Raw genomic sequence first — 27,808 nt, 5'->3', positions numbered from 1 at the left:
TACACGTAATAAATACTAAACAACTGGTAGTTATTATGAAGGGAAAGAGGAAAATAGGGCTTTGGCATGCACCTAGTAAGGAATCTGACAGGAAAGCACTGAACCTTAGCTGAAGGCCTCGTTTTTTTAAAAAAAATGAGTTTAATATAGTTCATAGAGAGGTTAAAAATGAAAAGAGCAGATCTGAAGTCTGCAGGCAGACTTCAAAATGAAGTTAGTATACTAATTTAAGATTCATAAAATATACTGATATTTAAGTGAATATAAAAACAATTTATGTTCAAGTTGTTTCTCAGCTGTACTCCTACCCAAAGATTAACGTGGTAGAACATTTTGTGACAAGGTAGTTTTACAAATACACACAACAACTATGGCTGTTAATGCTTTTAATGGAGTGGGTACAAAATGCATCAATGCAGAAGAATGTTTTACATACTCATTAGCACGGTGGTGAGTGTAAAATTAGGAATACATCCTTAAACCTCAAAAACTACAAAGTTTTCCTGCAACCTAAGATAATGGAAAAGGCTCCCTAAGTTTTTACCTGCCACCTTTATTAAAGTTCTAAGTGGTATTGGGGGGGGAGGGGGGAAGCCAAAAAAATAAGAGGCTCTTTTCAGCTGTGGTCAAGAAGTCTAATGAAACTGTATGGCAAGGACTGTGGGACTGTGAAGTTTCCACAAAAGGGTTTTTAGATGATGACCATATCACAAACTTGAAAAGTATGAACAATAACATATAGGCAAGCTGAGTGGCTTAATAGTTTAAAAGCCTAGAAAGCAGCTACGGTATCTTACCTTAGAGAATTTAAAAACATTATAAATCGCATTTCCTACAGAGAAACCTTTTAAAGCATGGACGTGACTTTTAAGGATACTGAGAAAACATCAAGTTTTCATAAAGCTTCAGTAAACACCCCAAGGCACAAGTGTTCAAAACGGCCTGTTCACTAAAATGTCACTGCATTCTACTTTCAGAGGTATAGGTATGCTATGCTTGCAGTGAGAGGACATTTAATTTACCCTAGTTAAAAGCACCAGGTGTCAAGCTCAGCTTCCCTTTACACAGGATGCACCAATAACCCTTAAGATAGCAAATAGTTCAAGTACTACGTTTCCAACATTCCTTGCCTTTTGCTCTTTGATTGATTAGTCAGCACTAGGGCTCTTTGACCTGTAGTTCAGAGTATTTTGAAAGCAGCTAGGACTACCTTGAACATAGTCTTGAAGCAATATGGAGCTCTTCTAAAAGCTCACTAGATACTTTAATAATAACATTTAGAAAAGGGAAAAAGACAAAATTTGCAGTAGCTGAATCTCTTTCAAAAGAAGAAAAATAATGTAGAATCTGACATGTAGGTTCAAATGTAATTAATGTCCGAAACTGCCAAGATTGTTAATACACATTTTGGTAAGGAAAAAAAATAAATTGGCAAAGTTAACTACTTGTGTGAAATATACTATATATTAAACAGAAGAATCATTTCCACCACCAATGGAAGAAAACCCACAGCAAGGGAAGCATCTAAAGGAGGACAATCAAAAGGTTAGGGAAGCGTACTAGCTTTCGAATACATCACACCTTGATTATAGAACTATTTCATTTTTAAAACTACAGTGTTTTAATGTACTTCTAGTAATAATCCAATCTAAGGAGCTGTAGAGGCTTATGAAAAAGACCTATCCACCAAGATGCTGTGTTTCTAGTGTAGGGCTGAGTTAATACTTCTGTAAGAAGGAATTGAATCACCTCAGCATTAACAAACAGCCTTTTTCTTTTACATTGTAACTCATAATTTGATGACTTATTTCTCTTCACTAGCTCAAAATTAGGTAGGAAAAGGAACTAAGCTGACTGGTCAGACCCAGAAACACAATGATTTGGCAAGCCGCACAGTCACTCGGCCCATGGAGGTGTGGTAATTTGCAGAAAAGTTGCTTGACTCGTGTTCCATTCCTTCACATCTATGAAGAAAAGCCCAAAGATTAGTGTCACTTCACTATAGGATAAAAGCAAATCTCTCCCCCCACCCCCTTAGAGCTCTGACTCATTTCTCAATAAGCTACTAAAATCCACACAGGCTCTGACAATTCCCCCGACAGCTAAATCATCTTGAAAGGTCACTTTCAAGTATGTCCTAGTTATTTCATAAAGTAAGTTCAAGTGAAATACCTGAAACGGTTATGATCCCCCAGCCATGCTCACTTGCCTAGCACACACACCATTAACAGGAACACAGGTCGGTGGGCAAAGTGTGAATTCATACTGAAGACGAAACACAAACAGCTCAAATCTGATTTTGCTAGGCTAGTGGCCTGCACGCACCTGCAGAGGCGTTCGATACAACCACTTTTCTTTGTCAACTTGAAGCTGCATACAGGCAAAGAGGTCACAAACTGCTGGGAGGCCGTAACGGTCTTGGGGAAAGTTACGTTCCTCCTGTAGCGGTGAGTTCAGTAATACTTCCTGCAAGAAGACAACAAGGGTGGGTTGCTCCATGACAACTGGGAAGCAAGGGACCAACTTAACTCGTCTTCCCAATAGTCTAGTGTCCATAAGGAATATTGTTGGCCATTCTCTCTCATAAGCAAGAGCAAAGGTACAACAGTTTAATCTATTCCATAAACAGCCAATAAAACACTCTGGGTTTTTTTTTGTTTTGTTGTTTTCTTTCCTACAGGATGGGGGCCGGGGGCCTGGAAAATGTACAGAAATTTCAGTCTGCATCCCAAATCTTCCATCAAAATTAATAGGCCAAGCAACATTTAACACATTTAGGGATCTGGCCCATTTGCAAGATCTGGGATTAAGAAAGTATAAATCTACTTAGTTCAAATGGTGTTACTTCGATGTCTGTGCTCACCTTGGCCTTCTTTCGAAGTAGCCACTTGTCCTCTCCTGAGGATAAGTGGCTGAGGTTTCCCATTTTCTTTCCTGGCAAGACCCAGTCAGCTGTGTTAAAGGGACACCAGGAAGTGGCCGCGGGGTTCATAAGCTTTTGCTTGCCAGCTCTGTCTTCAGTACTCGGCACTTCTTTGAGACAACCTTCTTTGTATGAGGGTGTGATGAGCCACTCTGACAAAGGACTGTTCCTTATGACTTGGAAGGAATCCGCAATTCTAGAAGGAGCCACTGCCTTTGACATCTTAGCTTGTTGCGTTGCCTCTTTTCTGGAAGGACAGAGCCACACACTCAGGGAATCTATACACTTCTCAGGCTCAGGATTTGGTTCCACAGGCATACCATTTTTGTCTTTTCCTTCTTTCTTCAGAAGCCATTTACACAGAGCTTCCTTCTCACAGTTCTCATCACACACACACTCTGCAAAGCTTGTACAGGGCTCGTTGGCTTTGCACACTTCCTCTACTTTATATGGGTCCTGAGGGTTCTGGACAAGCCAATCCTCAGTCATCAGGCTGGGAGTGGACAAGGGTTTCTTGGCCTCTAAGTGGTCATTCAGGCACTTCAGATTGCCCAGGTTTTCAATCTCCACACCCTTGGGCTGGTTGCCCCGACAATTGGTACAGGAATCGGGCTTGACAAGCCAATCACTCACACTATAGGGCTCCTGGAACACCTGCAACAGGAGCTTCCACTTCTCACTGGTTTCACAGCTACCCTTCCCAGGCTTCTCCAGCTTCTGGGATTCCTGAGCAGTCACCAGCCAATCAGAAAGGTCCATCTCATCTTGATCAAGAAGGTCCAGGTCTCCAGCCTTTTCAATTTCCATAGCGTAGGAACTGATAGAAGAATGGCTGTTACACTTTTGGTAAGTTGGTTTCTCAGGAACCTCTTGTTGCTGACTCCTGTAGAGCCAGTTTTCTAAACCCTTTAGGTTGCCCCAGACATTACTGAAGAAATTGCAGGCTCTGGCAGAAGTCTACACAAGAAGTACACGGTGTTAGTTCACCAGAACATTATGGCTGCTTTGGGGTTCAACGATAAGAGTTCTATCTCCACATTTATTACACTGCCCAGTGTTTCTAAATTGAAGTAGATAAGGCCAAGAGACAAAGGATTTCTCTACTGAGATACTAATATATATATTTCAGTAACAAAAAATTTAATTTTCTGCAGTTTAAAAAAAACTAAAAAATACTAAAGACAAAAGCAGGAGAAAGCATTTGTAGCATATCTGACAGAAAACAGGCTGTTAGTTCTATATAATAAGCCTTTATGAATAAAGAAGACAAAAATGAACAAAGGATATGATTAGGCAACTCATCCAAGGCAGCTAATAAACATGAAAAATATTCAACCTCCATAAGCAAAGAAACTTCAAAACAAAAGTAAAAATTGTTACTCTGTATCAAATTTGGAGGGGAAAAAAAAAAAGGAACTTATGATTGCCACTGTTTGAGAAGTTTCAGGGAAGGAAGCACCCTCAATATTCTGAATATTCTTCTGAATATAAATTGGTAGCAACTTCCTGGAAAGCCAAACTGGCGATATGGATCAAAAGTCTTAAAGGGTAGGGGCGCCTGGGTGGCTCAGTTGGTTAAGCGGCTGCCTTCAGCTCAGGTCATGATCCCAGGGTCCTGGGATGGAGCCCCGCATCGGGCTCCCTACTCAGGGGAGAGCCTGCTTCTCCCTCTCTCTCTGCCTGCGGCTCTGCCTACTCGTGCTCTGTCAAATAAATAAAATCTTTAAAAAAAAGTCTTAAAGGGTATGCAGAATTATAATCTAGAAATGCAATTTCTAGGATTCTACTGCTAAGGAATTAATCAAGAATGTGCACAAACTTAACTCCTGGCTATTTAGGGGAACTCTGTTTATACCCAGAAAAACTGGAGTTTAAGTTACAGCCAATCAAAATATTATATACTATTAAGGATTTTATGGCAGAAATTAAATGAAAGAGAAATATATTCATGCTCTACTAGTGAAAAAAATCTGCTAGTCAAAACAAGATTTATAGAATCATGTTTTTGAAGATATGTACACACAGAAAAATGGAAGTATGTAAACAAAAACGTTACAGTAGTTAGTTCTGCATGTTGGGGTTATGAGTTTGTATTTCCTTAAAAGTCTGTTTTGTAAACTTTCTATCTATAGTGAAGAGGTGTCACTGTTATAATAAAGAGTTGTAAAAATATTTTCGGCCTAGAACTCAAAACAGACATAAACTATGAGTTAAAAACTGAAACCATCTACTACTCCATCTACCTCAGAAACAATAAAGGCAGCAACACACCTGACTATTCTCCAAGGTCGGCTTTTGGGTGAGCCAGTCCTGGAGGTTGGTGCTGGGGATGTAAGGAGCCTGACGACCACTGGCAAGTTTGCTTCCAAGGAGCCATTCGCTGAGAGAGACAGCTGTGGTGCTGGATGCTGACTTCTGCTGATCACATAATACTCTTATGCTTAACGAGGCAATGCCAAATGCCATGGAAAGTTCACCAGAAAAGCAGCAGACCCAACCTTTCTAATTCTGGCTTGCCACTGACCCTGCACAAGTCACATGACTTCTCTAAGCCTCCATATAAAACAAGAAGTGTAGCTCATGCCCGGGGTTGCTCTCAACTCAAAACATCTACCATTCTATGTTCACATTCCCTTAAGAATTACAAAGAGAATGTTCCCTAAGACAGAACTACCCCAATCAAAGAGCTAATGATAATGTCTTATGAACTAATTGGTAACAATGACTTTCTCTCATAACATCTATAAAACCTCTAAATTTCTATCTGACGTTCAGTCTCAAAGGGTGTGTTTAATTGCATAAATTAACTCATTTCCACTGGTGCAATATTGCAAATAAATGGTAGGAAAAAAAAAGTGGTTTAGTCAAAAGCCAAAAGACATATAGCCAAGTAATAACTTAGTTACCAGAAACAAAAATGAAATTTTACCTGTTCTGGCAATGGGATATAACCTCTTTTCTCCAGGAAAGGCCCAATATTTGATGAATTAGCATGAGCAATCAGGTGCTCAGGAATTTGCTATAAAATGAAAGCAAATTAATCATGTTTATTAATGTTATGCTTTCATTCCAAAAAAGTGAAACTGTAATTCCTAAATTTCAAAAGTAGTAATCAAAGCATTATCATTTCACTAGAATAAATATTCTTTACACTAAATTCAATGACCTACACAAGTAGTTATGAAATGTGAGAATTGTCTACTACATAACTATCATCATACAAGAGAATTCGTCACCAGAATTGGTAGTATTTACTGCTTTTAACAAGACCCAAATGAGACCATGTTTGGTTTTTTATATTAAAGACCTTTCAAACCATAAATTTCATAAGAAATATGTCAAAAGTTATTTAAAAGGATACAAGATCAATTCTGGAAATTGTGAGTCAGTACCACATTCCAAGAACTACCAGCCTAATGCTCTATCAACTTAATCAGAACATGACACTTCTGAAGTTTACCAAATGCTCAAGAAAGCCACTATTCATAGTAAAAATTTTTAAGACCATCTGTGAGTCCACAGATCTGAGAAGTGCTCTATGAATTATCTGAGATCAACACTACTCACGATGGTCTTGAGGGATCCAAACGTGGTGATGGCCTGGCGCAGAGCAGTCGTGTCTGCTTCAAAGAGCAGGACGGTTGAATCTTCGGGTTTGAGGGTCAAGTTGCCCAGTCTGGAAAAAAAATAAACAAAATCTATTTTTAAGGAATAACGGTATTAATCTAAAACAAAGCCAAATTGTGAATAATTTGAAATGACTACTTTTCTAAGAAACTCATCAAAGGCAGATGACTTCACTATGTACCACCAGGTATAACATTAAGTATATAAAGTAGGATGATCTTATCACAGGAAAAGAGAAGTCAGGTTAAATCCAAGACATACAATGAGTTACAAGTGGGTGGCTCAGTTGGTTAAGCGTCTGCCTCGGGCTCAGGTCATGATCCGGGACTCCTGGAATCAAGCCCCATGTCAGGCTCCCTGCTTCTCCCTCTGACCCTCCCCCGCTCTCATGCTCTCTCTCTCTCTCTCAGATAAATAAACAAAATTTTTTTAAAAATAAATAAATACAACGAATCAAAGAGCCAAAAGTCAAAACAAGTAAAAAATATCTTTACCTCTCCAGGCACACAGAGACTTGATTGGCTAGATCTTTGTTTTGGGTGCACTCCAGTTGATGAATAAGACAATTGAACTGGCCCAGTAACTGTAAGAAAAATGAAACCATCTAGCCACAGTGATACTAAAAGCACCAAATATATCCAAGTTAATAAACAGCACTTGAGATTAAACTTATACCCGATCTATATTAATGCTACATTATAGGAAAGACATTCTTTGGAAACCAGAAACCATACTCAAACCAATTACAGCCTTGCAGCCACCTTACCCAGTAGAGCTGTTGGGTCTGCTGCTGAAGTGTCTCCTCTTTAAGCTGATAGATGAGATCTACCTGCTCATACAGCCACACCTCACGGCTTCGAAGGCATTCCAGGTGACGGCTTATGCAGCTGTGAATCTGGGCTTTGACCTAGGAAACACATACCTGTTAGCTTCACTACTGTTATAATTATAAGCCCAAAGAATGGTATTTCCCACAGAATGGTGAGTTTCTTAAACTTTCAGGGGTCACAAATCCTTTCAGTTATCCAGTCATATCTATGGAGCATCTCCCCAGAAAAATACGTATCATATACTCAAAATTTTGCCTGTAATTTCGGGGTTTAGGGTCCCCAAAGCACACCCATGGAAGCACCAAAGCCCCCATGGACCCAGTTTAAGAATTCCAGCCATAAAAGCATTCATAAGCTCTAAAATCCTCCTTCAATACCACCTCCCTCCAAAGAGGAGCAGGTTTATTTGGGTGGCCTAAAGTAATCAAGAGAAAATAAAAGAATATATCATGTAATACTAATCCCCCTCTGTTTTCCATATAATTTGAAAACCTATAGTCTTACAAATGTGTCATTGGAGTAAGACAGGAATATTAATAGCCCTTATCTCTTGTCTCACTCTATGAATGAGCAATCCATTTACAGGAGGCCAATTCAGTAAAGAGATATGCCACTGCATGTGGATAGACAGAAGACCATGAGGACGGACAGTCTAAGTAAACCTATAAACTAAATGTTTCTGAAAGCAAATAGCGACTCAAAAAAGAATACAAAAATCCTAAGGAGAAAAATCAAAACAGCTATAAATGATCCATGAGAATTCACAAAAGGAACTATTTTAAAACAAATTTTTTCTGTATAATAAAGTTGTATTTCAAAGTCATGTAATACTTGGGTCTTCCCACTCACCAACAGAATAGTATTAGGGCAATGGAACAAAGAGATTTCAGTCTGGCTTGATCTAACAAAGTTATTTACAGAACCACACCACCAACAAAACCATGCCACCACCAAGTTAAAAAATGATAGGAGACATGATGACGTGCCACTCTTCATGCATCAAGGACACAGCTGAGAAGTATAGTACTCATTAATTTTGTTACTTTTTATTGATGGCAGTCCTTGGGATAGGGACCACACACAGCAGCCATTAAAAAAATGCATGCTGAACTCTTTAAGGTAGTACAAGGTTTTCCAGACTCTTCTACCACCTGCTTAACTGTGCTTGGGAAAAAAAAGGAACCAAGATTTCAGGAATACCATGCAAGGCATCGGATGAAACTTTTTGGTTGGCACAGAGAAGCCAAGCCCTTGGCCATGCTCTAAACAGCCCTGTGCTAAGAGTCCAGACAAGGGAAGAAAAAAGCGCACGTCACACCTCTTGCAAGTTATCTTTAATTTGCTGTTCAGCTCGGAGAACTCCACCAATAGCAAGCTCCAAGTCCCTCCGTGCATCACAACACCTCAAAAGGGGTTCTCTAGTACTGGCGCAGCCACTCTGGTCCTGTGAGGTACTCATTCTGCTCACTGTTCCTTTGGGGGAAAAAAAATAAATAACAATCTAAATTGAAATGTAATTACAACCAAAAACTACCCTTCAATCATCCCCCAAATGATCATTCCAACCAGCTCCCAATTACTAACTTACTTAGATTACTTCCAACACAGGACCCAGCACACAGTATACCCTTAATATTAATACTGCCTCTTCTTCCCTGCCCACCACTACTGCATTCCTACCATACAATTCTATGCATCCACTTTAGTGACACTTTACATGTGAACAGATTATTCCTAAAAAAACAAAACAAAAAACACTAATTTTCCTGAACTGATAGGGCATATAGCCTCCAAAAAGTTAAAAGAACATTACAGTGTAAGTTTCTATTTATAACACACATGAAGTCATAGGGGGCATATGTTCTTGTTTTACCGATTTAGAGGTAAAGACTAAAAGGTCTAGAAGGATCCATAATTACTTTGAAAAGCAACTACAAACCACTAACTTGGTAAATAGAATTTAGAACATTGTTTAGATCTGGTATATACCTAAATTGATTGGGAAAATGGAAATTTTAAATTTTCTCTTTTAGGTGGGGCTTTTTTTTTTTAATTTAGAAAGAATTTAGGATGGTTTTTTCTAGCTAGGAAGCCCTCAAGAATGTATCTAACAAAGTAATTTCATAGGATTCTGATATAAGGGAGTTGCTTACAGACATTGGTGTGGGAAACTACAGAGACTTTCCTAATAATCCTAGGTTTACAAGAGATAAAAAATAGGGCGCCTGGGTGGCTCAGTTGGTTAAGCGACTGCCTTCGGCTCAGGTCATGATCCTGGAGTCCCGGGATCGAGTCCCACATCGGGCTCCCTGCTCAGCAGGGGGTCTGCTTCTCCCTCTGCCCTCTTCCCTCTCGTGCTCTCTGTCTCTCATTCTCTCTCTCTCAAATAAATAAATAAATAAATAAATAAATAAATAAAGAGATAAAAAATAGAAGTGGAAAGAACAGCACACAAGCAATGACAGAATGATAGACTGAGACAGAAGAGTGTTGGAAAAACACACAAAGCTTAACAAAAACCACTGGAAGAAGTCTGGTGTCTATCTTGGGTAGATCTAGAATCAGAGATGGTTTCTAAACACTTAGAAACAGTAATCAGTGTAACCCAGCAGATGTTCACTAAGCCCTATGACATCAAAGTTATTTCCTTCTTGGACAGTTTTACTAAACCGGCCACTCAATGTAATTGCAGCCACACTCGGGGTGCCTGGGTGGCTCAGCCGTTAAGCGCCTGCCTTCGACTCAGATCATGATCCCGGGGTCCTGGGATCGTGCCCCACATCGGGCTCCCTGCTCGGCGGGAAGCCTGCTTCTCCCTCTCCCACTCCCCCTGCTTGTGTTCCCTCTCTCGCTGTGTCTCTCTCTGTCAAATAAATAAAATCTTTAAAAAAAAAAAATTGCAGCCATACTCTATCTGGATGCTCAACAGTATGACCTGTGTGACAAGGTGATATCCTATCTTTGGGGACAATGTGAATGTGAGCTAAACAGAGGTACAACTAAATGGAATCCTAAGATTATTTTTTTACAAACAACTCAAAGGGATAAAAGAGTGAAGCCAGTCTATAAAGTCTGTAGAGGTATGTTTTCCCTAATTACTCACCTGTTTCCCTAATTACGTGGATAAAAACAGAAAGCAGACATTACAGTTGCAGTTAACAAAGGACTTTGATAAAAAGATTCCACAACAATCTCTACATAGCTGTTAAATCTTATAAAACAAAATGTAAATTTTTTTTTTAAAGATTTTATTTATTTATTTGACAGAGAGAGACACAGGGGGAGTGGGAGAGGGAGAAGCAGGCTTCCCACTGAGCAGGGAGCCCGATGCGGGGCTCGATCCCAGGACCCCGGGATCATGACCTGAGTCGAAGGCAGGCGCTTAACGACTGAGCCACCCAGGAGCCCCAACAAAATGTAAATTTTTAAAACTTGAATGGGGGAGGACAAAGTGGAAGAGAATAAAATGTTTTTACAAGGATGAAGATTTTTAATTGAAAGTAACCTCTATATGAGTTAGCACTGTGCTGGGTCTGAAAGAAAAATACCACCACTTGCATTTACCAACAGTATACTGTTTGTCACAGGACTAATCTGTTCCATGTTTATTAAACTAAATTTGAAATTTCTTTCTGAAAAACACACTTTAGAACAGGCATTTAGAAAAGGGAAAGGGACCTTCAAACCATGAAAAATTTCTCCAGGAAGGGAAGCTGTTTAGCCTAGATAAGTCTCCGAGAGGACGTGATTACGACACTCAAATGCTTGGTAACCTGTCGAAAAGACTTAGATTTGTTCAGAATCACCCAAAGGGAGTAGAGGAGGATTAACAGGAGACATCTGAGGCAATATATTAAAGAACTTCCTCTCAGTTCTGAGGCAACGACCTTCTCAAATAAGCCAGCTTTTGGCTCAACAGAAGCCTTCCCAGTGTAGAGTCCCTCAAATGGCTGACTCCTCATCTGAAAGGAAGCAAACTTTGGCCTCGACTGCATCTTCAAGCCTAGGTTTAGGACCAGATAGCTAGCTACAAGCTGGAAAGGGACAAAAGTGGTGTGATCCCCACCCTCAGAAATAAAACGATGGGAGGAAGAAGCATAATAGGCTTTCTTTTGACCATCTCAGGAAAAGATCCATAGTGAGAAACTAGGACTCTAAGAAACTGCAAGATTCAACAAACTTTGTAATTTCCCTGTTATTTTGTTACACCTCAGTCTGTTTCGCCATAATGACCTCTAAAAATGAAGGGCCTCCTTAACTAAATTTGACAGGAATTTTTGTGGAAATTTTTTCCAACCCTCAAAAGACCAGCTGTAACTATTTTGCTAACTTCTTTTTCACACTGTAAACTGCCCTGTTTTAAGCACAGGCATTAGTGTACACCTGGTGCACACTGTAGGGACTCTGAAAAATACCTGTGCAGCACAAGTGCACTGCTGGCTCATACTTGGAGAGCTGGAGTATCACCTCATTACCACAAGGTGCTTCACTTTGCACTTAAAAGTTTTATGCAAGGCATGTTTAGCTGTCTTTCCAATTATTAACCAACTTCCACCTGTGCCAAATTTCCCATTCTTAGGTCTTCACCATTTGTGTGGAATGCCATAATGCCTGGCACAGTGTAAAATGTAATCAATAAAATTAAATTAAAATGTACTCCACAATGCCAAAACCCCACAGCTCTAGTTCCTATGGGTAGCAAATTCAAATGCATGTTAAGTGCTCACTGTTATTACTAGATCCCTAAAGTAGGTCTTCTAAATTCAATCACAAGTACTATACAAACTGTCTAACAAGAACAAAATATGGCAAAAGTACACAAATTGGGTTTTCTCTTTATCAGCTACAGACAGAAGGCAGGATGAGATTTAAATTACAAAACTGATTTTCCCCACATATTTATCACATGTTTTCAAAAAATGAGTGTTATCCTTCAAAGCAGTCACCTTGTTAATAAGGGTCTTTAGAGCTCATTTGTCACTGCCCCACCACCTTCAAAAGAAGACTGTCTTAAATGTATATTTTTTGAGACAAAGTCAAAAGTTTAAGTGCTTCTAAAACTTCCCTGCCTCTAGGATTCCTGTTCTAGGTTTGGGGGTAGAGGGAAGGAGGAGGGAGAGACACATGCACCCCTCAAATAAATAAAGCTCCAGGAAAACCTAGAGCTTTCCCCAAAGAGTTCTATAAACTATATATGCCATTTTTGCACAGTGGTTTGCACAAATCTAATTATGAAATCCAAAGATCATGAAACCAGAATTGAGCAACTAACCACAAATGAAGCTAAATCGTTACCATGTGGTTTAAGCATGAAATTTCCAAAAGGCTATAACCCTCTTGTGACCAACACAAACCACAATTTAAAGTTGAAAAACTCTTAGCCATCTCTTTAGTAGACGGTTCTCATTTAATACATGAAGCCACTAAGGCCCAGACAGTTTAAAAGACCCATCTAAAGGCCACAGCCATAACAGGTCTGAGTTTAGAACTAAGGTTCCTAAGGTCTAGTTCTGGATGCTCTCTGACAAGCTTGTTCTTCCTTTAGTGTATTAACACCCACAAATTACTTTTATTTGCCAATATTAGAGTTTGAAATTAACATTCAAGAAAAAAAAAAGAATGAACATTCCAACGGAATACTACTAGAATAACTTCCATTAAGATTCTGTCCATTTTCATAGTCCTCAATAAATTATGACAATTTTTTAGAACTTTCTTCCTTGGATAATGCTAACAAAATAAATAGTACCTGTGCATGTCATGATAGTTTGGGAATAATCAAAACACTGCCAAGTACCAGTGCCAAGTATGAAGGACACAGCAAGAGCCCTGGATTCTGATCCCACATCTGTATCACACTCACTTGAAGTTCCATTTGTCTGTCTGAAGGCTTAGACCAGGTCATCTCTAACTGCACCTTCCAGCTCTCACTGTCACCCTTCCCACCTGCCCCTCCTCTCCAAAAAAAAAAAAAAAGTCCACTTTTTAGTTATTTTCCTGGCATCCAAATCATTGCTAGAAGCCTACGCCCTAAAAAACAATCCACAGCATACATCTGTGTTCTATGGATTACTAAGTTTGTAATACTGCCAATTTGGTTATCTTTGATGGGACAATATATATTAGACTGTACAAATTTTCAGGAAAAAATTATTAATTATAAAGTAATTAATATTCCACATTACCTTGAGACATTTCTTCTCCACACGTTCTCTATTGTTAAAAAAAAATAAAAGGTTGTTTTTTTATTTCACAGTTCATTAACTCAAAGGCTATATATGTCTTAACCCTAGCCCCAGTCCACTTTTATCAACACGAGTATTTTTGAAATTCAGGATCTGATTCTCCGCAATTTTTTTTTACACCTCGCAAATAAAGGTTAATACCTGAAGAGACTTAAACAAATAAGAAAATAATGAAATCACAATAGCATATTTTAAGATTTACACTTCAGAGTTTATTGCGCTGGGATCCGTCTACCTTTATACTTGTAACTACGAGCAATCAACCCCAGCACATCAACTTTCCGAAGCAGTAATTGCAAACCGACCACAAAATTCCCCACCTAATGCCAAGTAAGACTTTTCTAGTTAAAAGCAACAATGATTCATGGAACTTTCCAGGTTCCCCAACTCTTTCTAAGAGCACAGCAGCCCTACGAAGCCGCAGTCGCAGGGTCACCGCTCAGCACGCATGCGCAGCCGGGGCCACAGAGCCCCTTCCCCACCCCAACGTGGCAAGCAACTCTGAGCGCTCCCACTGCGTTCCTGGGCTGCCCGACGAACCTCGCAGGCTGGGTCTCCGCCGCGAGAACAACCCGGCGAGCCCGAGGACGCTTTATCCCCGACTCGAATGCCGAAGGTCCCCGAGACCAAAAGCCCCGCCCCGCCCGGCCCGGCCCGCGGCTGGCAGCAGCCCCCGGCGCTGGGAGCGCGCACGACGGCGCCGGAGACGAGCCGGGAGGCTCCGCCCACTCGGGCACCTCCCCCCTCCCGTCAACCCCCTGCCCCCTCCGCCCCCGGACCTCCTAAGGGCTCCTCTCCAGCCTCCCCTCGGCCCCACTGCTTCAGCTCTTAGCCTGTGTCCACCCCGCTCCGCGGCCCAAATCGTCAAGACGTCTATGACTTAAGGGTTTTGCTGCTAATCACTACAGAGAAGTAACAACCGTGGGTCTTCTGAAGACTTACCGAGTTATTTTTGGAATGTCCCTGCCCAGTAGTTTATGCCTCCTGAGATCACCACTGTCAGCCCAGCTGGGGTTCAGCCCTCGCCTATGGTTCCAGATGTCCATTATTACTGTCGCCAACTCAATGAGAATTACATGAATTATATGTAAAATGTTTAGGACAGTACCTGGCATACAGTATTCCTGTCTGATTATCATGCTCATGGTACGTCTAGTTTGGTGCCCTTTTCTCCAAAAACAACCCTTATAGCCTGCATATCCAATCAGGCCAGAAGACAAAATCTAGACAGCACTAGTCATTCCCTTTCAATAAATTTTATTAATGTAAAATATTTGCTCTTGTCTATGCACATGAAACTATTTTTGTAAATAGGAAGAGTAAAGCAAAACCACATGACAAAAAGCAAAGGAAACACTAAAGGCCATCACCTTCAATTAAGCAACCCTCAGATTTCAGATGAACAGTTTGTGGAGGCGCCTGTTTTATCTATGATGCGCAAAGTTTCTGGGATCCCATTTCAGACATTCATTACCAAAAATAAGGAGAAAACAATGTCTTCTTCATTGGATAACACATTTGGTAAAGATAAAAAAAAGAAACATACTTCTAAATGATGAAAGTTTAAATTTTTTGGCCCTTTGTACTTTAAGTCAGATGGCTAGAAAGGAGGAATTCTCAGTCTATCAAAATATAACTGATGTCAAAAACTTTCATCTTTTAGGTGCCTCTATAAAATACTCACAATGTAAATACAGTAGAAACTGTGTTGACTATCACCTACATAACCAATAATCTCTACACCCTCTCTAAAAGATCCTGACCAATGCCTCCACACACTAAATGCTCCAGCTCTCCCTCACTTGAATTCCTGAGTTAGTTACTGAGAGTCAGTGTTTGTTCTGTCAGTTTATGCCAGCTTTAGTTGTTACTACAATGTGATTTATTCAATATTACATAAACATAAAAAGACTGTGGAGGAAAAAAATCATAAAAATCTAGAAGAATTCCAGGGGCGCCTGGGTGGCTCAGTTAGTTAAGCATCTACCTTCGGCTCAGGTCATAATCCCGGGGTCCTGGGATGGAGCCTGGGTCAGGCTCCCTGCTCAGCGGGGAGTCTGCTTCTCCCTTTGCTCCTCCCCCCAGTTCATGCGCTCGCTTGTTCTCTCTCTGTCTCTCTCAAGTGAATAAATAAAAAATCTTAATAAAAAAGAAATCTAGAAGAATTCTGCATTCAAACCACTTTGCAGGTTCCCCTTGACTCCCTTAAACTTCATTATTTGCCCATTATTTGCCATCTTTATAAAATGTTTACATTGTAAAGGGGATTTTACCTCTCTTCTGCTTCAAGATTTCTATGCTGTCTCAGAACAAGAGAACCATCCACTCCTAGTAGATCATCTCATCTCTCTCATCTAGAGAGAACATAAACTGTAACTATCCCATGACTCCCCACTTGCCTACAAGATAAAGTCCAAATTTGGGGCACCTGGGTGGCTCAGTCGTTAAGCGTCTGCCTTCGGCTCGGGTCATGATCCCATGGTCCTGGGATCGAGCCCCACATCGGGTTCCCTGCTCCGCGGGGAGCCTGCTTCTCCCTCTCTCACTCCCCCTGCTTATGTTCCCTCTCTCGCTGTCTCTCTCTCTGTCAAAAAAAAAAAGATAAAGTCCAAATTTCTTACAAAGGCAATAAAGTTCTCTACTTTCTTGCTCCAACATGATTCTCCTGCCATCTCCTCAAGGCAGCCCCACACTGTGACCTGCTACACAGCTATTCTATGCACAGTCCAGGCTGGTTCACCTTGTCCAGCTTGGCTCTCCCAGTGCTCTCCGCCAGCAATACCAGTTCCCTTCTCCCCACGTGTCCACTTCTCTAACTATGCTCAAGTCCCACCACTATGAAGCCTTTCCTGACCAAGCACCCCACTCCTCAATAGTTTTGGCCAACAGAATTAGCTGCTCCTTCCTCTGGAACCACTTTAATCTGTACAGGTTTCCAGCATGACACCTATAACATGTTACTCTAATTACATGTTACATGGTTGCCTCCTTAGCTTGAGACTCCCAAAAGAAGGTATCATGTTTTATTTGGCTTTCTACACCCTAATGCTGAACAGATAGCCTGATAAGGGTGTCTTGGCATTACCAACCTCCTTTACTCTACATGCTCTATTGCGTTGACATAAGGAGCATGGTGTCCCTGAAGTTGTGCAATGCTGTGACCCTAAACTCAACAGAGACTTAACATATGTTTGATAAATGGATAGATGAATAAATGATAAACAAATGTTCAAGTTCAGACTAGCCACAGTAAGTATAGTATAGTTCTTTAAACATAGATAATCAACTTGATGTCACACTAAGACCTGCATTAATTCAGGAAGGTTTTTCAGAGGTGGAAATGTTTCCAGTGTAACACTACTTTTAGTTTTCTTTCAAACAAGACAAAACTAGCAAGGGTATTGCCACTGAAACCATAATCCCAGAAGAGGTACTAAAATAAAGCGTTTTTCCTGAGGCCAGACCCATCAAAGCTCAGCTATAGAGACTCACAAACATCAGGAAGTCTGTGAGTTAAAGGGGAAATATTAACTGTATTTACAGCCAACTCAGGATTTTTTTTTCCCCTCAGATTTTTGCAGTACCACAGAAATTCTAGCTGACATCACAGAAGTTTGGTAGGCTTTCAGAAGTGGGGCCCTGCCCTATTTTTAACTTGAAACTTCTGGCCATAATACAGTCAAGGATAGGAAAATGTTACTTATCTACCATCACAGTAGTAAGACCACTTTATCCCTGATTTTATGATAAATACCTTGTGGTTTTTCCCACAAGAAGTGAACAAGTGATATAATATTTTCTTCTTTCAAGCCTGGGGGACTAGCAATAATGTCAAAATTAAACTCAAAATATACCTAAGATTATGTTCTTATGAAATCAGTTAAGTGTCCACGTATTAAAAGACTTAATTTCTTATCTATGACCAAACTGACAATCAAAAACCTTTTAACATATTTGGTCAGTTATTCACTCCTTCACTGAACCAAACTGTCACATCCGTAGCGCACTCTAGGCAATGCTGGATAAGAGGAATAGTAAGCCTCAAGAGTCCCCAAACATACTACTAGCACCAGAAAGGAACATCTTGATTCCACTGAATAATCAAACGAGGCAAAATCAGGATGATGACTTGGGATAAGGATGGCTAAGAGAATTAGAATAAATCATTCACATCAGAAGTAAAAAGAACACCCTCAAAATAACTATTTTAGGGGCCTCTGGGTGGCTCAGTAGGTTAAGCAACTGCCTTCAGCTCAGGTCACGATCCCAGAGTTCTGGGATCAAGGCCCACGTAGGGCTCCCTGCTCAGCGGGGAGCCTGCTTCTCCCTCTCCCTGCCGCTGCTTGTGTGTGCGTGTGCTCTCTCTCTCCCTCTCTCTCTCTGTGTCAAATAAATACATAAAATCTTAAAAAAAAAAAAAAAAAGTAGAAACACTGTTAAAAAAATAACTATTTTATTCTCTTGCCAGTGAATCTACCTAATTCAAAGAGGATCATTACCATGGCAGGCTCTGAAGAATTGTAGACTAGATGTGATGTTTATAAATTATGACTGAATGTTATAATATAACAAGCAAAGACAAGCTGAGAAGAACTACATGGCAGCTCCTCTGATAAGCATACTATTTAAAGACACTATTTAAAGCTACCCACTAGAGTAAAAGTGCTCAACTTGGCCCCCATATCACCTAGGCCACTCACCTTGTTTGTGTGTTCTATGTTGAAACAAAGTATTCAGACATATCCATAATGAAAACTAAGCCAAAATGAAAGTTGGGGACAAAAGCTTTAAGAGGGCTAAAAAGTAGCAGGAAGGGACGCCTGGGTGGCTCAGTCGGTTAAGCTCTGCCTTCGGCTCAGGTCATGACCCCAGGGTCCTGGGATCGAGTCCCACATCCGGCTCCTTGCTTGGCAGAGAGCCTGCTTCTCCCTCTACCTGCTCTGCCTGCCGCTCCCCCTGCTTGCGCTCTCTCTCTCTGACAAAAAAATAAATAAAATCTTAAAAAAAAAAAAAAGTAGCAGGAATAGTAATAAAAATGCCATGGACATCTATAGTGCCTCCATGAAACTGAACTTAATCCAATACATAAATATTGGTTGGTGCCTTACTATAGTCACTTTAGACTTGGAACCTAACTGGTATGCAAACAGAGATACTGAATTCACTGATTTCAGCAATGCCTCAGAAAGTGCTCTCTGAACCAGGAGCACGTTCTATTGTATATCATGCATAGTGACAAATCTTTATTCTCTGAGGCTCGGGATACTTCTTTTGAAAAAGTCAAAGGGATGCACAAAATTAATTGAGATAAAGCACTGGTCCTCAGAGACACAGTTCAAAGCTGTGGTGGCTTGATGTTGAGATACTGAGTGTAGCTCCCAGGGAAGGAGCTTGGCGGTGCCACTCTAGCTGCTGGGGTGCATACTGCATACTGCCTCTATCCTGGCTCACTGCAAAACAAATGCTGAACATCATTTTTGGTTTTTGCCCTTTTTTATAAAAGCAAAAATCCTCTTTGGATTTCTTTCACTTAACGAAAACAGATACGAATGCAGGTCTTTCATAAAAGCAAAGTGGCGTAACACAAGCTTTAAAAAAGCAGGGGAAAAAAGAAAAAAAAAAAGCAGGGGATACCTGTAGCTATTTTTATTACTTTTGGTCAGAGAATGGGCTATGATAATAAAGGAAGACATTTTACTAAGTAGCTCATCAATTTAATAAGTCACCATTATATCTCTCCAGTATTCCTGCAGAAACCTCATGACTGCTCCCTACTCCTCCCTCCTCACCAGCTCTTCTCTTTGCTTGCTCAGTCCAGCCACAATTGCCTCCTTGCGGCTCCTCCAGCATACCAAGGATGCTTCCACTTCAGGGTCCTTGCACTTTCCTCCAGATATCCTTATGCTCACTCTTTCACTTCCTTAGGGTGTCTGACCACTTCCTTTGGCTGTCTTCTCAGTGAAGCCATTCCTCACTATCCTATACAAAATAAATCTTCCTTCCACACACTCCCCCTTAATATATATTATATTTCTCCACAGTACTCATCACAATCTGACATGGAAAAATCATTTATTTTCTGACCCCACTTCAGAAAACACACTAGAAGGTAAGTTCCACACAGGAAGGAACTTTGTCTTTTTGTTCACTGTTATATAGTGGTGTTCAATAAATATTTGTTGAATGAATTCAGTAAGTATTTAATACATCTATGTGCCAAGGGTTTCTTTTTTTAAAACATTATTTCATTTAGTCCTCACAAACATTTAAAGTACATAATATCACCATAATTTTTTAAAAATAAAGAACCAAAGGCTTGACGAAGTTAAATATATATCACCTATAATCACAAGCTTCCAAGTAGAAGAACCAAGATTTAATCCCAGGTCTGAGTCTGAAGTCCTTAGCCACACAATGTATGTTAAAGGGATCACTTCAGTACTAATATTTTATGTATTCATTCAACAAACATTTATTGAGTGCCTACACTGAAATATACTTATGACAGTCCCTGAGGGCACAATGGTGAACTTGTTACCTAGAAGAAAATTTGTGCCATTGATTCACCAAAAATTCAGCAGAAAATACTAATTCTTTGAAATAAGACATTAAGAGTTAAAAATTCACCAGCAGCAATGATGACTGGTTCTGAATGTTTTCCAGTATGCTAACCCTTACTCTAGGAGGGAAATTATTATAACACTAGCCAAGGGGCGCCTGGGTGGCTCAGTCGTTAAGCGTCTGCCTTCGGCTCTGGTCATGATCCCAGGGTCCTTGGGATTGAGCCCCGCATCGGGCTCCCTGCTCAGCGGGAAGCCTGCTTCTCCCTCTCCCACTCCCCCTGCTTATGTTCCCTCTCTCGCTGTGTCTCTGTCAAATAAATAAATAAAATCTTTTAAAAAAAAAAGAAAGAAAGAAAAACACTAGCCAAGAGGGGGTAGGGATGTGTCAGAATATCCTGCACAGTTTTCTGAAGCCCTACACAGGTTCCTGAAATTCTGGCACAGTTAAGCTGATTTAATAAAATGGGGTGGCTAGGCGTGTCCTATGTAATTCTAAAATAGGATATCCCCTCCCCCTGTGAGAATCACATTTTCCTTCCCTTACATAGCTCACTGTGCTTTTCCACTTTTGAAATACCTATTTGCCCAACAGTAATAATGTAATTGTAGAGGTTTATTTAGACACAAAATATCATAAAACCATAAAACTTTAGACCCCTAGGATTTACCCTAAGGACCCAAGGATCAAAGTCCCATAGAAGAGGAGGAAAGAAAATAAAATGTAAGGAATATTACTGGGCTAGAGCTTACATATATTATCTCACTTGTCTTAACAAACAGGCAAGCTAGCAAACATTCCAAAGAGCAAACCAAGTAACTTCCCTAAGCCACAAGGTACATGCACCACCCCCACCTTCACTGTAGCATTTGGGTAAGTCTTCCTCAAAAGGTCTGATGATCTTTAAAGTTCAGAAATGTCACGCTAGGACCTCAGTACAGAAATGAGCCATGATTACCGGTCTCATACTCACCCCAGGAAATAATTCAAGAGTCCTTACAACCACATTTCCAAATTACCAAATGGGTGATGGAAAACTAAATCTATTCAAAAGATAGTTATGCTATTATGAACCTTACCCTGATTAGAAAACATCAGAAAATGGAATTGTGAAAAAAGCTGCGTTTTCGATCTGACAGACTCTAGAGCTCTGACTGCTGTCATTCATGATCGCATCATCCCATGTTGTATCACAGGGCACCTAAGACTGTTTGCATCACTGTTGCCCCGCCACAGGAATTTACTTTCACGAAAATAAGGGCTGTGCCCATTTTTTTTCATTGCTCTAGCCTCAACACCCTGAACACATAGGCAATGAATAAATGATTGCTGGTGGGATAAATCAAGGAATGAGCAAACCTTGCTCTTCTCATCTGTAAAAAAGGAGAGAATCAAGCCACCTCTCGGGATTGTGGGGAGTATTACATGAGACGGTAGGTAACGCTGTGTTGGCTTATAGAGGGCCGGAAAAATATCTTCCTCGCGTTTCCACCGAACAGTTTGGGAATGGATACGCTCTGGGCCCGTTCTGGAAAACGGGAGCCTCTTCGCCCCATGAGGCCCTGGCGAGAGCAAGCAAAACCGTGCAGCTGTCACTCCCGGGGCCGGCAGAAGGCGGGCAGGCAGAGGTGGTGGCCCCCAGGCAGAGAGTGTCGAGGGCTGGGGAGAGGACAGGCCCAGAGCGGCCAACAGTCAAGAAAAGGTGACCCCCGGGGCCGGACGGGTCGAGGGAAAGGCCGGACGGGAAGGGCAGGCCCAGGCCCGGCAACCAAGCGGTCATGGCGCCCCGAACCAGCCTTCGACCTGAGGGCTGGGGGAGCTGCGCCAGCCCAGCGGGCCACCGCGGTTCTTACCAGCTCGAAGCGCCGCGCCCGGCGATCGGAGTGGAAGCTTCCTCTGAGACAGACCGGCCTGATCAGGTAAAGGGCCGAAAGGAAGAGTTCTCGCGAGAGCACAACCTTCCTCCCACGCCTCACGCCACGCGTCTGACACTCTCGCGAGACTTCCGCTCGGGTCAGTGCAAAGCCCTTGTCCTCCCTCTAGAGAGCACAGAGCGCAAGCGCACTTTTTCTGGCACTCGAGGTCCGTGTCCTTTTCACCCTTCGTGAATAAATCCCACTAAGTGAAGCAAAATTGTTGAAGGCACACTGTGTGCCAAGGATTATCCTAAGTGATTCTCTCACAACAAATGTCCTCACAAGACAGATTTTAGCTTTAATATACGCTTGCAAAAATAAATGTCAGAACACTCAAAAAAAGGACAAATCCTGTATGATTCCACTTATATAGGGTACCTACAGTAAGTCGATTTATAGAGACAGGAAACACACTGGCGTTTGTCACAGGCTGGGGGAGAGGAGTTATTGTATAACGAGTATTGCCTTTCAGTTTGGGATGATGCAAAGTTCTGGAGATGGATGTAGGGATGGTTGCACAACAATGTGAATGTAATTCCACTCAATTGTAAACTCTAAAAATGGTTAAAATGATAACTTTTACATCCTGTATATTTTGCTACAACTTTTTTTTTAATTTTTAGTAAATAAATGTCAGAGTCCAGATTCCAAGCCACATCATCTGACTCCAAAGCATATGTTCGTTTGCACCACATCATACCATTCTCCGCATCCCACCGCTCTGTACTTCTCAAAATTTGTGCAGTGTGGCATTACCCACATTAGAACTTTTTTGTTTATTTGTGACCAGATATTAATATAGGCATCTTTCTGTCTCAGCTTTGACAGAGGTCCCCAATACTCAGCTATCTGCTGTCCATGTTTCTCAGCAAGGTGAAAGACCATCTAAGTAGGTCCCACCCAAGAGTGACAAGGGGCAAGGCAATCTCAGAAGAAAGCAATGGGAAACGTGGGTTTGAATACAGAAACTAAAAGGCAGTCATAGCCTGAATTGGAAGGGGAGCTGTGGAGAAGGAGGAGCAGCAGGGCACGTTGGAGAAGCCCACAAAAGCCCCAAGAGAAAGAAAATCATCCTAAGCACTGCCACTGGCAGAGGGAGCCAAGACTATACCTGACCCTTAATTCTCTTGTTCCCCTCTTCAATTCAGATGCAGACTCTGGATTGATACTGTTTTGTAACTAAAAGTGACCAAAGCACTTTTTAATTATCTTAGGACCAAAAACACTAAAGGGCCTGCCTAGATTGCTCAACTAGTCCACATAGCATGTTTAAACAGGTAGGGTTCAGGGGCAGAGGAAAAATAAAGCTCTTTACCAATTGCCCACAGATTGTTCAACAGAGGACTGTTTGCTTGTTTGTCATCTGTCACGTACACACTCGACTCTAAGCCCCAGGACAGCAGAGACCTTGGTTCTCTGGTTAATTGCTTAGCCCCAGGCTCCAATCACTACCTGGCCCAGGCACTCAGTAAAGAGCTGTGGAGTGAACAAATATTCTCTCACGCAGATACAGCAAGAGGTGATCAACATTGTCACTGTTTTAAGTTCCGAAGTTTTGGGGTGGTCTGTATGCAGCAAAATATACTAGAGCCTTGCACCCAAGCCATTTCCATCTACAAGGCAGAGTTCCTAGCCTTTTAATACCCCATCAGGATGTGTGTGGTCTTGGAGGCCCTTCTCCCACGCTGTCCTGCTCTAAACTGCCCTAACCTTAGGGTGCCTAGCAGCCTCAGCTGGTAGAACATGGGACACTTTTGATCTTGGGGTCATGAGTTCAAGCCCTACACTGTGTTTAGTGCTTACTTAAGAAACAAAAAAACAAAAAAACCTGTCCTAACCTCAAGCAAACACAAAGGTATATGTGGGACACAGTATGGAGGATGCTCTCTGAAGAAGAGGAAGGAAGGATAAGCATGAGACCTCAAAGAAAATGAGGGATCTGATTTCATCTCGAAGACACATGTATTTTTTGGATTGTTCACCGGATAGCTGGACACCAGGGCAGCAGACTTCAGACATATCATAAGTGACAGAAGCAGCAGTGGTTCCCTAAGTAGGAGACATACAATGATCTATTGCAGTATATATTATAAAGCCATTATAACTTTTATTCATATTTATTTTTTGTTTCCTTTCACTGCATGATTTATAATACATAATTTATAAACTAATGCATAATAATTTATAAACTAAAAGCATACACAGATTTAAGTCTTTGCTCAAAAGCTTTTTTACCGGTAGGTAGGGTTACACAATCATAGATTGTTAGAGGCCAAAAAGGAACAAGCCCTGGCCTGGGAAACCCTGGGCCCTCTCAGGCTGGAAGCCCTGGGCCCACTACAAGCACATTACATTATCCATTCAACTGACAATACAGGTCCTTTCTGGGTGATTCTGTTCCACCGTCTTATAGCTGCAGGTCTCCTTGTTGAAGATTTTCTGGCACTTGGCTTTTGTGATAACACACAGGTGTAGTAGGGCTGTCACTGAGACAAGAGCAAGGCCTGTTAGAAGGGAATAGGATGCCCCGCCTCCCCAGGACTAGCTCCAACTGTCTGGGATGCCCCTCACCAACTTAAGGTCACTCTTTGGCTGGCAACACCGAAGTGCCACCTTCAGGAACCTGGACCTGAACACATAGAACCTGAACTATCAACACACAGACCATCTATGGCATCACTCTTAAATTCCACCTTGCCCTGCATGCACAGAAAGATAGCAGTAAGTTCTGATAGGCCCAGAAGCGGATCTGGGCTCTTGTGGGGCCAGGCAACTTGTTCCAGCCTGACTCTTGCCCTCCCTACTCAGGATGTGCCAGCAGTACTGCTGCTTGAATATGGGAAGGGAACTGTCCCTGGCATGGAGGCCAGTTAGGATAGGAGCTGGCTCAGCCAAGAGGAACAAAGAATCACTCCAGGTGGGGGGCGCCTGAGTGGCTCAAGTCATGATCCCAGGATCTTGGGATTGAGCCCTGCGTCGTCTCATGGGGCTCCCTGCTTAGCAGCAAGTCTGCTTCTCTCTCTCCCATCCACCCTTCCCTCCCCCCGCTCCTGCTCTATCTCACTTGCTCGTGCTCTCTCTCTCAAATAAATTTTTTTGAAAATATTAAAAAAAAAGAATCACTCCAGGTGGGGATCATAGAGCTCAGAAAGAATATGATGAAAACTAGGTGTTACCAGAGAGAGAACCAATTCTGAACTCAGGTTTGACTGCTCGCTGCTCTAAAATCAATACTCAAGAAACAAGTGATGGTGGGAAAGGAAAGGTTGCTTTATTCAGGAAGCTGGCAACCTGGGAAGATGGTGGACCAACATCCCAAAGACCATCTCCCCCATCCAGGTGAAGCCAGAAAGTTGTAAAGGGGAAAGCAGGGGAAACAGTGAGGGGGCACTCTGTGCAGGAGACGCTGGTACTCAGGTGGTTCATCATATGTTGACATGATGCGGAACAGACTTACTGCCATCAGTGGCAGCTGTTTTGGGTTTTTTTTAAGATTATTTATTTATTTATTTATTTAACAGAGATAGAGAGAGAGCGTAAGTAGGCAGAGCGGCAGACAGAGGGAGAGGGAGAAGCAGGCTCTCCGCCGAGCAGGGAGCCCGATGCGGGGCTCAATCCCAGGATCCTGGGATCATGACCCGAGCCGAAGGTAGCCGCTTAACGGACTGAGCCCCGCAGGCGCCCCAGTGGCAGCTGTTTTCAAATGTGGTCAGGACTTATCTCCTGGGAAAGTCTGGGCCGTCACTCCTCAAGGCCAGTCAGTGGTCTGCAAAATCTCAAGGAAAGTAGGTTAGTTCTGCTACAAGCCAAGGGGCTTAGGTCGGCAAGCAAGCAGTGCCTAAGCTTGAAGCAAGTCAACCCTTAAGACCAGTTGGAGTGCTGTTACATAGGGACCATCTCCCTGGGATAATCCACCCACACATTCAATGGTGCAAACCATTTTAGGGCTCATCGCCCTCCAGAAACCCCAGATTTAAACTGCCCCTCCCCAAAGTGTACACAGAAGCAGCTATCTCCAGGGCTCTTTGTGATAATGTTTCCTTCCAAAAGGTGTCCCTTGACTTATTTTAACAAAAGAGGACATTTCAATACTCTCCCCAAAGAGTAAAAACCATAATGATAAATGGAAAAAGATTTTCCCAGGCACCTGGGGTGGGGGTCCTGGACAGTGGGGAGACCAGGGCAGTCTGGGCCTGGGCCTCCAACCTCAGGCTGGACCGCCGTGGGGCAGCTTGAGATCTGGACAGCGTCCCCTAGAAAATGCAACAGGTCAAAAAATTCTCCCAGAGAAAAATGTAATCAAATCCTTTATTTTGTTATGGCAAAGGAAAAAAAAAAAGCTGGTGAGAAAAACTCGCTAGGCTGTGAGACAATTACAGGGCAAAGGAGTTGGCGCTGAACAGTAGGGAGAAATGCACACATTTCCTCTGGGTGGAGCAGTGTGCCAAACGGGATAGGCAATGTGGCAGGAAAGACGGGAGGGGCACCTTGAGCCCAGACTAGATATCAGTTACTGACCCAGGCTCAGGGGACACAGAACTGGCAGAGAGAAGGCATTACATATTTGAGTTAATTTATATTTAAAATCTCATTTAATTTTCATATTCACCTGATTATCCCTATTTTACAGTGAGTAAACTGAGACTCAGAGAGATTAAGAAACTTATCAGGGTCACACGGCTGGTATACAAGAGAATGGAGAGTCAGACTCAGTTACTCTGACTCTAGCATTGGGGCTCTTCTCACGTCACTCTTTTCTATATTCGATTCACAGAACCCTGAAGAGGGTTGTACTGACATACCTGTGATGATGCGGCACTGACCAGGGTGGGGGAGTGCCAAATCCAGGGGACGTGGATGCCTTGGCCTCTTTGGAGATGCACTCATATCAGAGAGGAACATTTCACTAGCCCTTAACTTGGTCCAGTACAATCACACCCTACAGCCTGACTGACACTTTATAGAAAGACAATGTCAGATTTCTGGAACCACAAAACCAAGGTTTAGCTGTAATATGTGGTGACCCAACCAAGGCAATACCTGGGAACCTGCTTCAGCCAGCCAGCCAGCCAGTCTCCCAATCCAATATCCTTCCTGTTCCATTAAGACTTAGCATGGGGCACCCTCAATACATATATTTGGAATTTTCCAGACACTTAAAATCTGTAGCACTCAGGTGTTTAAGTCAAGTGCTCATTCCTCCACTCACTGCTAGTGCCGTAAGTCTCTCAGAGGCACTTGTTAAAATTCAGATTCCTTCGCCCCTATAGATTCTGATTCAGTAGGTTCTGGGATGGGCCCCAGAAATGTGTATTTCATCAAACTTCCCAGCTGTGTCTGTGATCAGGCAAGTTTGGGAAACGCTATTTATGCCAATGCTTCTGTCATCAGAGCAGCTCCTGTTCTTGCAAAATGCTACAGGCCGGGCCTGGCATGAAGACATCAGGTGGACTGTGGGGAGGGGTGTGGGGAGTGGCTCTTATGGACATAGCTGCTGAGGAAACAGGACAATTAGGGTCATAATTTGGGTACTCTCTGTTTTATCACCCCAAGCACTAGACCTTTGGTGTCCACAGTAATCCAGCAAAAACATCTACACAACTTTGTGCTGACTTGAGTTAAACTGAGCCAGTGAAGCAACATAGGGTTTAGAGTGTAAAGCACACTACAGGTCATCCTCTGCACCTTCACATGCAACCCCCTCCA

At 42.0% G+C, this 27,808-nt stretch overlaps 1 protein-coding gene and 1 long non-coding RNA gene across 6 annotated transcripts in view; both read right to left on the bottom strand.

The window, feature by feature from the left end:
- Positions 1–371: 371 nt before the first annotated feature.
- On the bottom strand, positions 372–22,167 carry NCOA4 (nuclear receptor coactivator 4). 4 transcript variants are annotated; one of them, XM_078077444.1, is made up of 11 exons: positions 22,040–22,167; positions 13,566–13,593; positions 8,699–8,853; positions 7,317–7,457; positions 7,045–7,133; positions 6,491–6,599; positions 5,853–5,942; positions 5,195–5,341; positions 2,864–3,880; positions 2,326–2,466; positions 372–1,964 (listed from the first exon to the last, which is right to left on the bottom strand). In XM_078077444.1, exons 2-11 carry the CDS (start codon positions 13,573–13,575, stop codon positions 1,959–1,961), a joined length of 1,905 nt encoding a protein of 634 aa, XP_077933570.1. In that variant the 5' UTR covers positions 13,576–13,593; positions 22,040–22,167; the 3' UTR covers positions 372–1,958. The 4 variants fall into 4 exon arrangements, with proteins under 4 accessions (XP_077933570.1, XP_077933571.1, XP_035929324.1 ...); XM_078077445.1 differs by having other exon boundaries at positions 5,195–5,338; XM_036073431.2 differs by lacking the exon at positions 22,040–22,167 and adding an exon at positions 14,166–14,238.
- Positions 22,168–24,202: 2,035 nt separating this feature from the next.
- LOC144382560 (uncharacterized) overlaps positions 24,203–27,808 on the bottom strand; it is a 36,977-nt gene continuing 33,371 nt past the window's right edge. For both annotated transcript variants that reach the window (XR_013449710.1, XR_013449711.1), the window contains one exon: positions 24,203–24,588. This is a non-coding gene — a long non-coding RNA (uncharacterized LOC144382560). The remainder of the gene's footprint in view (positions 24,589–27,808) is intronic.

Source organism: Halichoerus grypus, chromosome 7 (genome assembly GCF_964656455.1).
Source record: "Halichoerus grypus chromosome 7, mHalGry1.hap1.1, whole genome shotgun sequence".
In the NCBI taxonomy this organism is placed as follows: domain Eukaryota; kingdom Metazoa; phylum Chordata; class Mammalia; order Carnivora; family Phocidae; genus Halichoerus; species Halichoerus grypus.
This window is presented reverse-complemented; position numbering and strand designations above follow the sequence as displayed.

Coding starts and splice junctions, on each gene's coding strand:
- NCOA4 (XM_078077444.1), bottom strand. Junction 5,943..6,490: donor TTGGATCCCTCAAGACCATC/GTGAGTAGTGTT, acceptor TTCATTTTATAG/CAAATTCCTGAGCACCTGAT. Junction 3,881..5,194: donor CGACCTTGGAGAATAGTCAG/GTGTGTTGCTGC, acceptor CTTCTTGTGTAG/ACTTCTGCCAGAGCCTGCAA.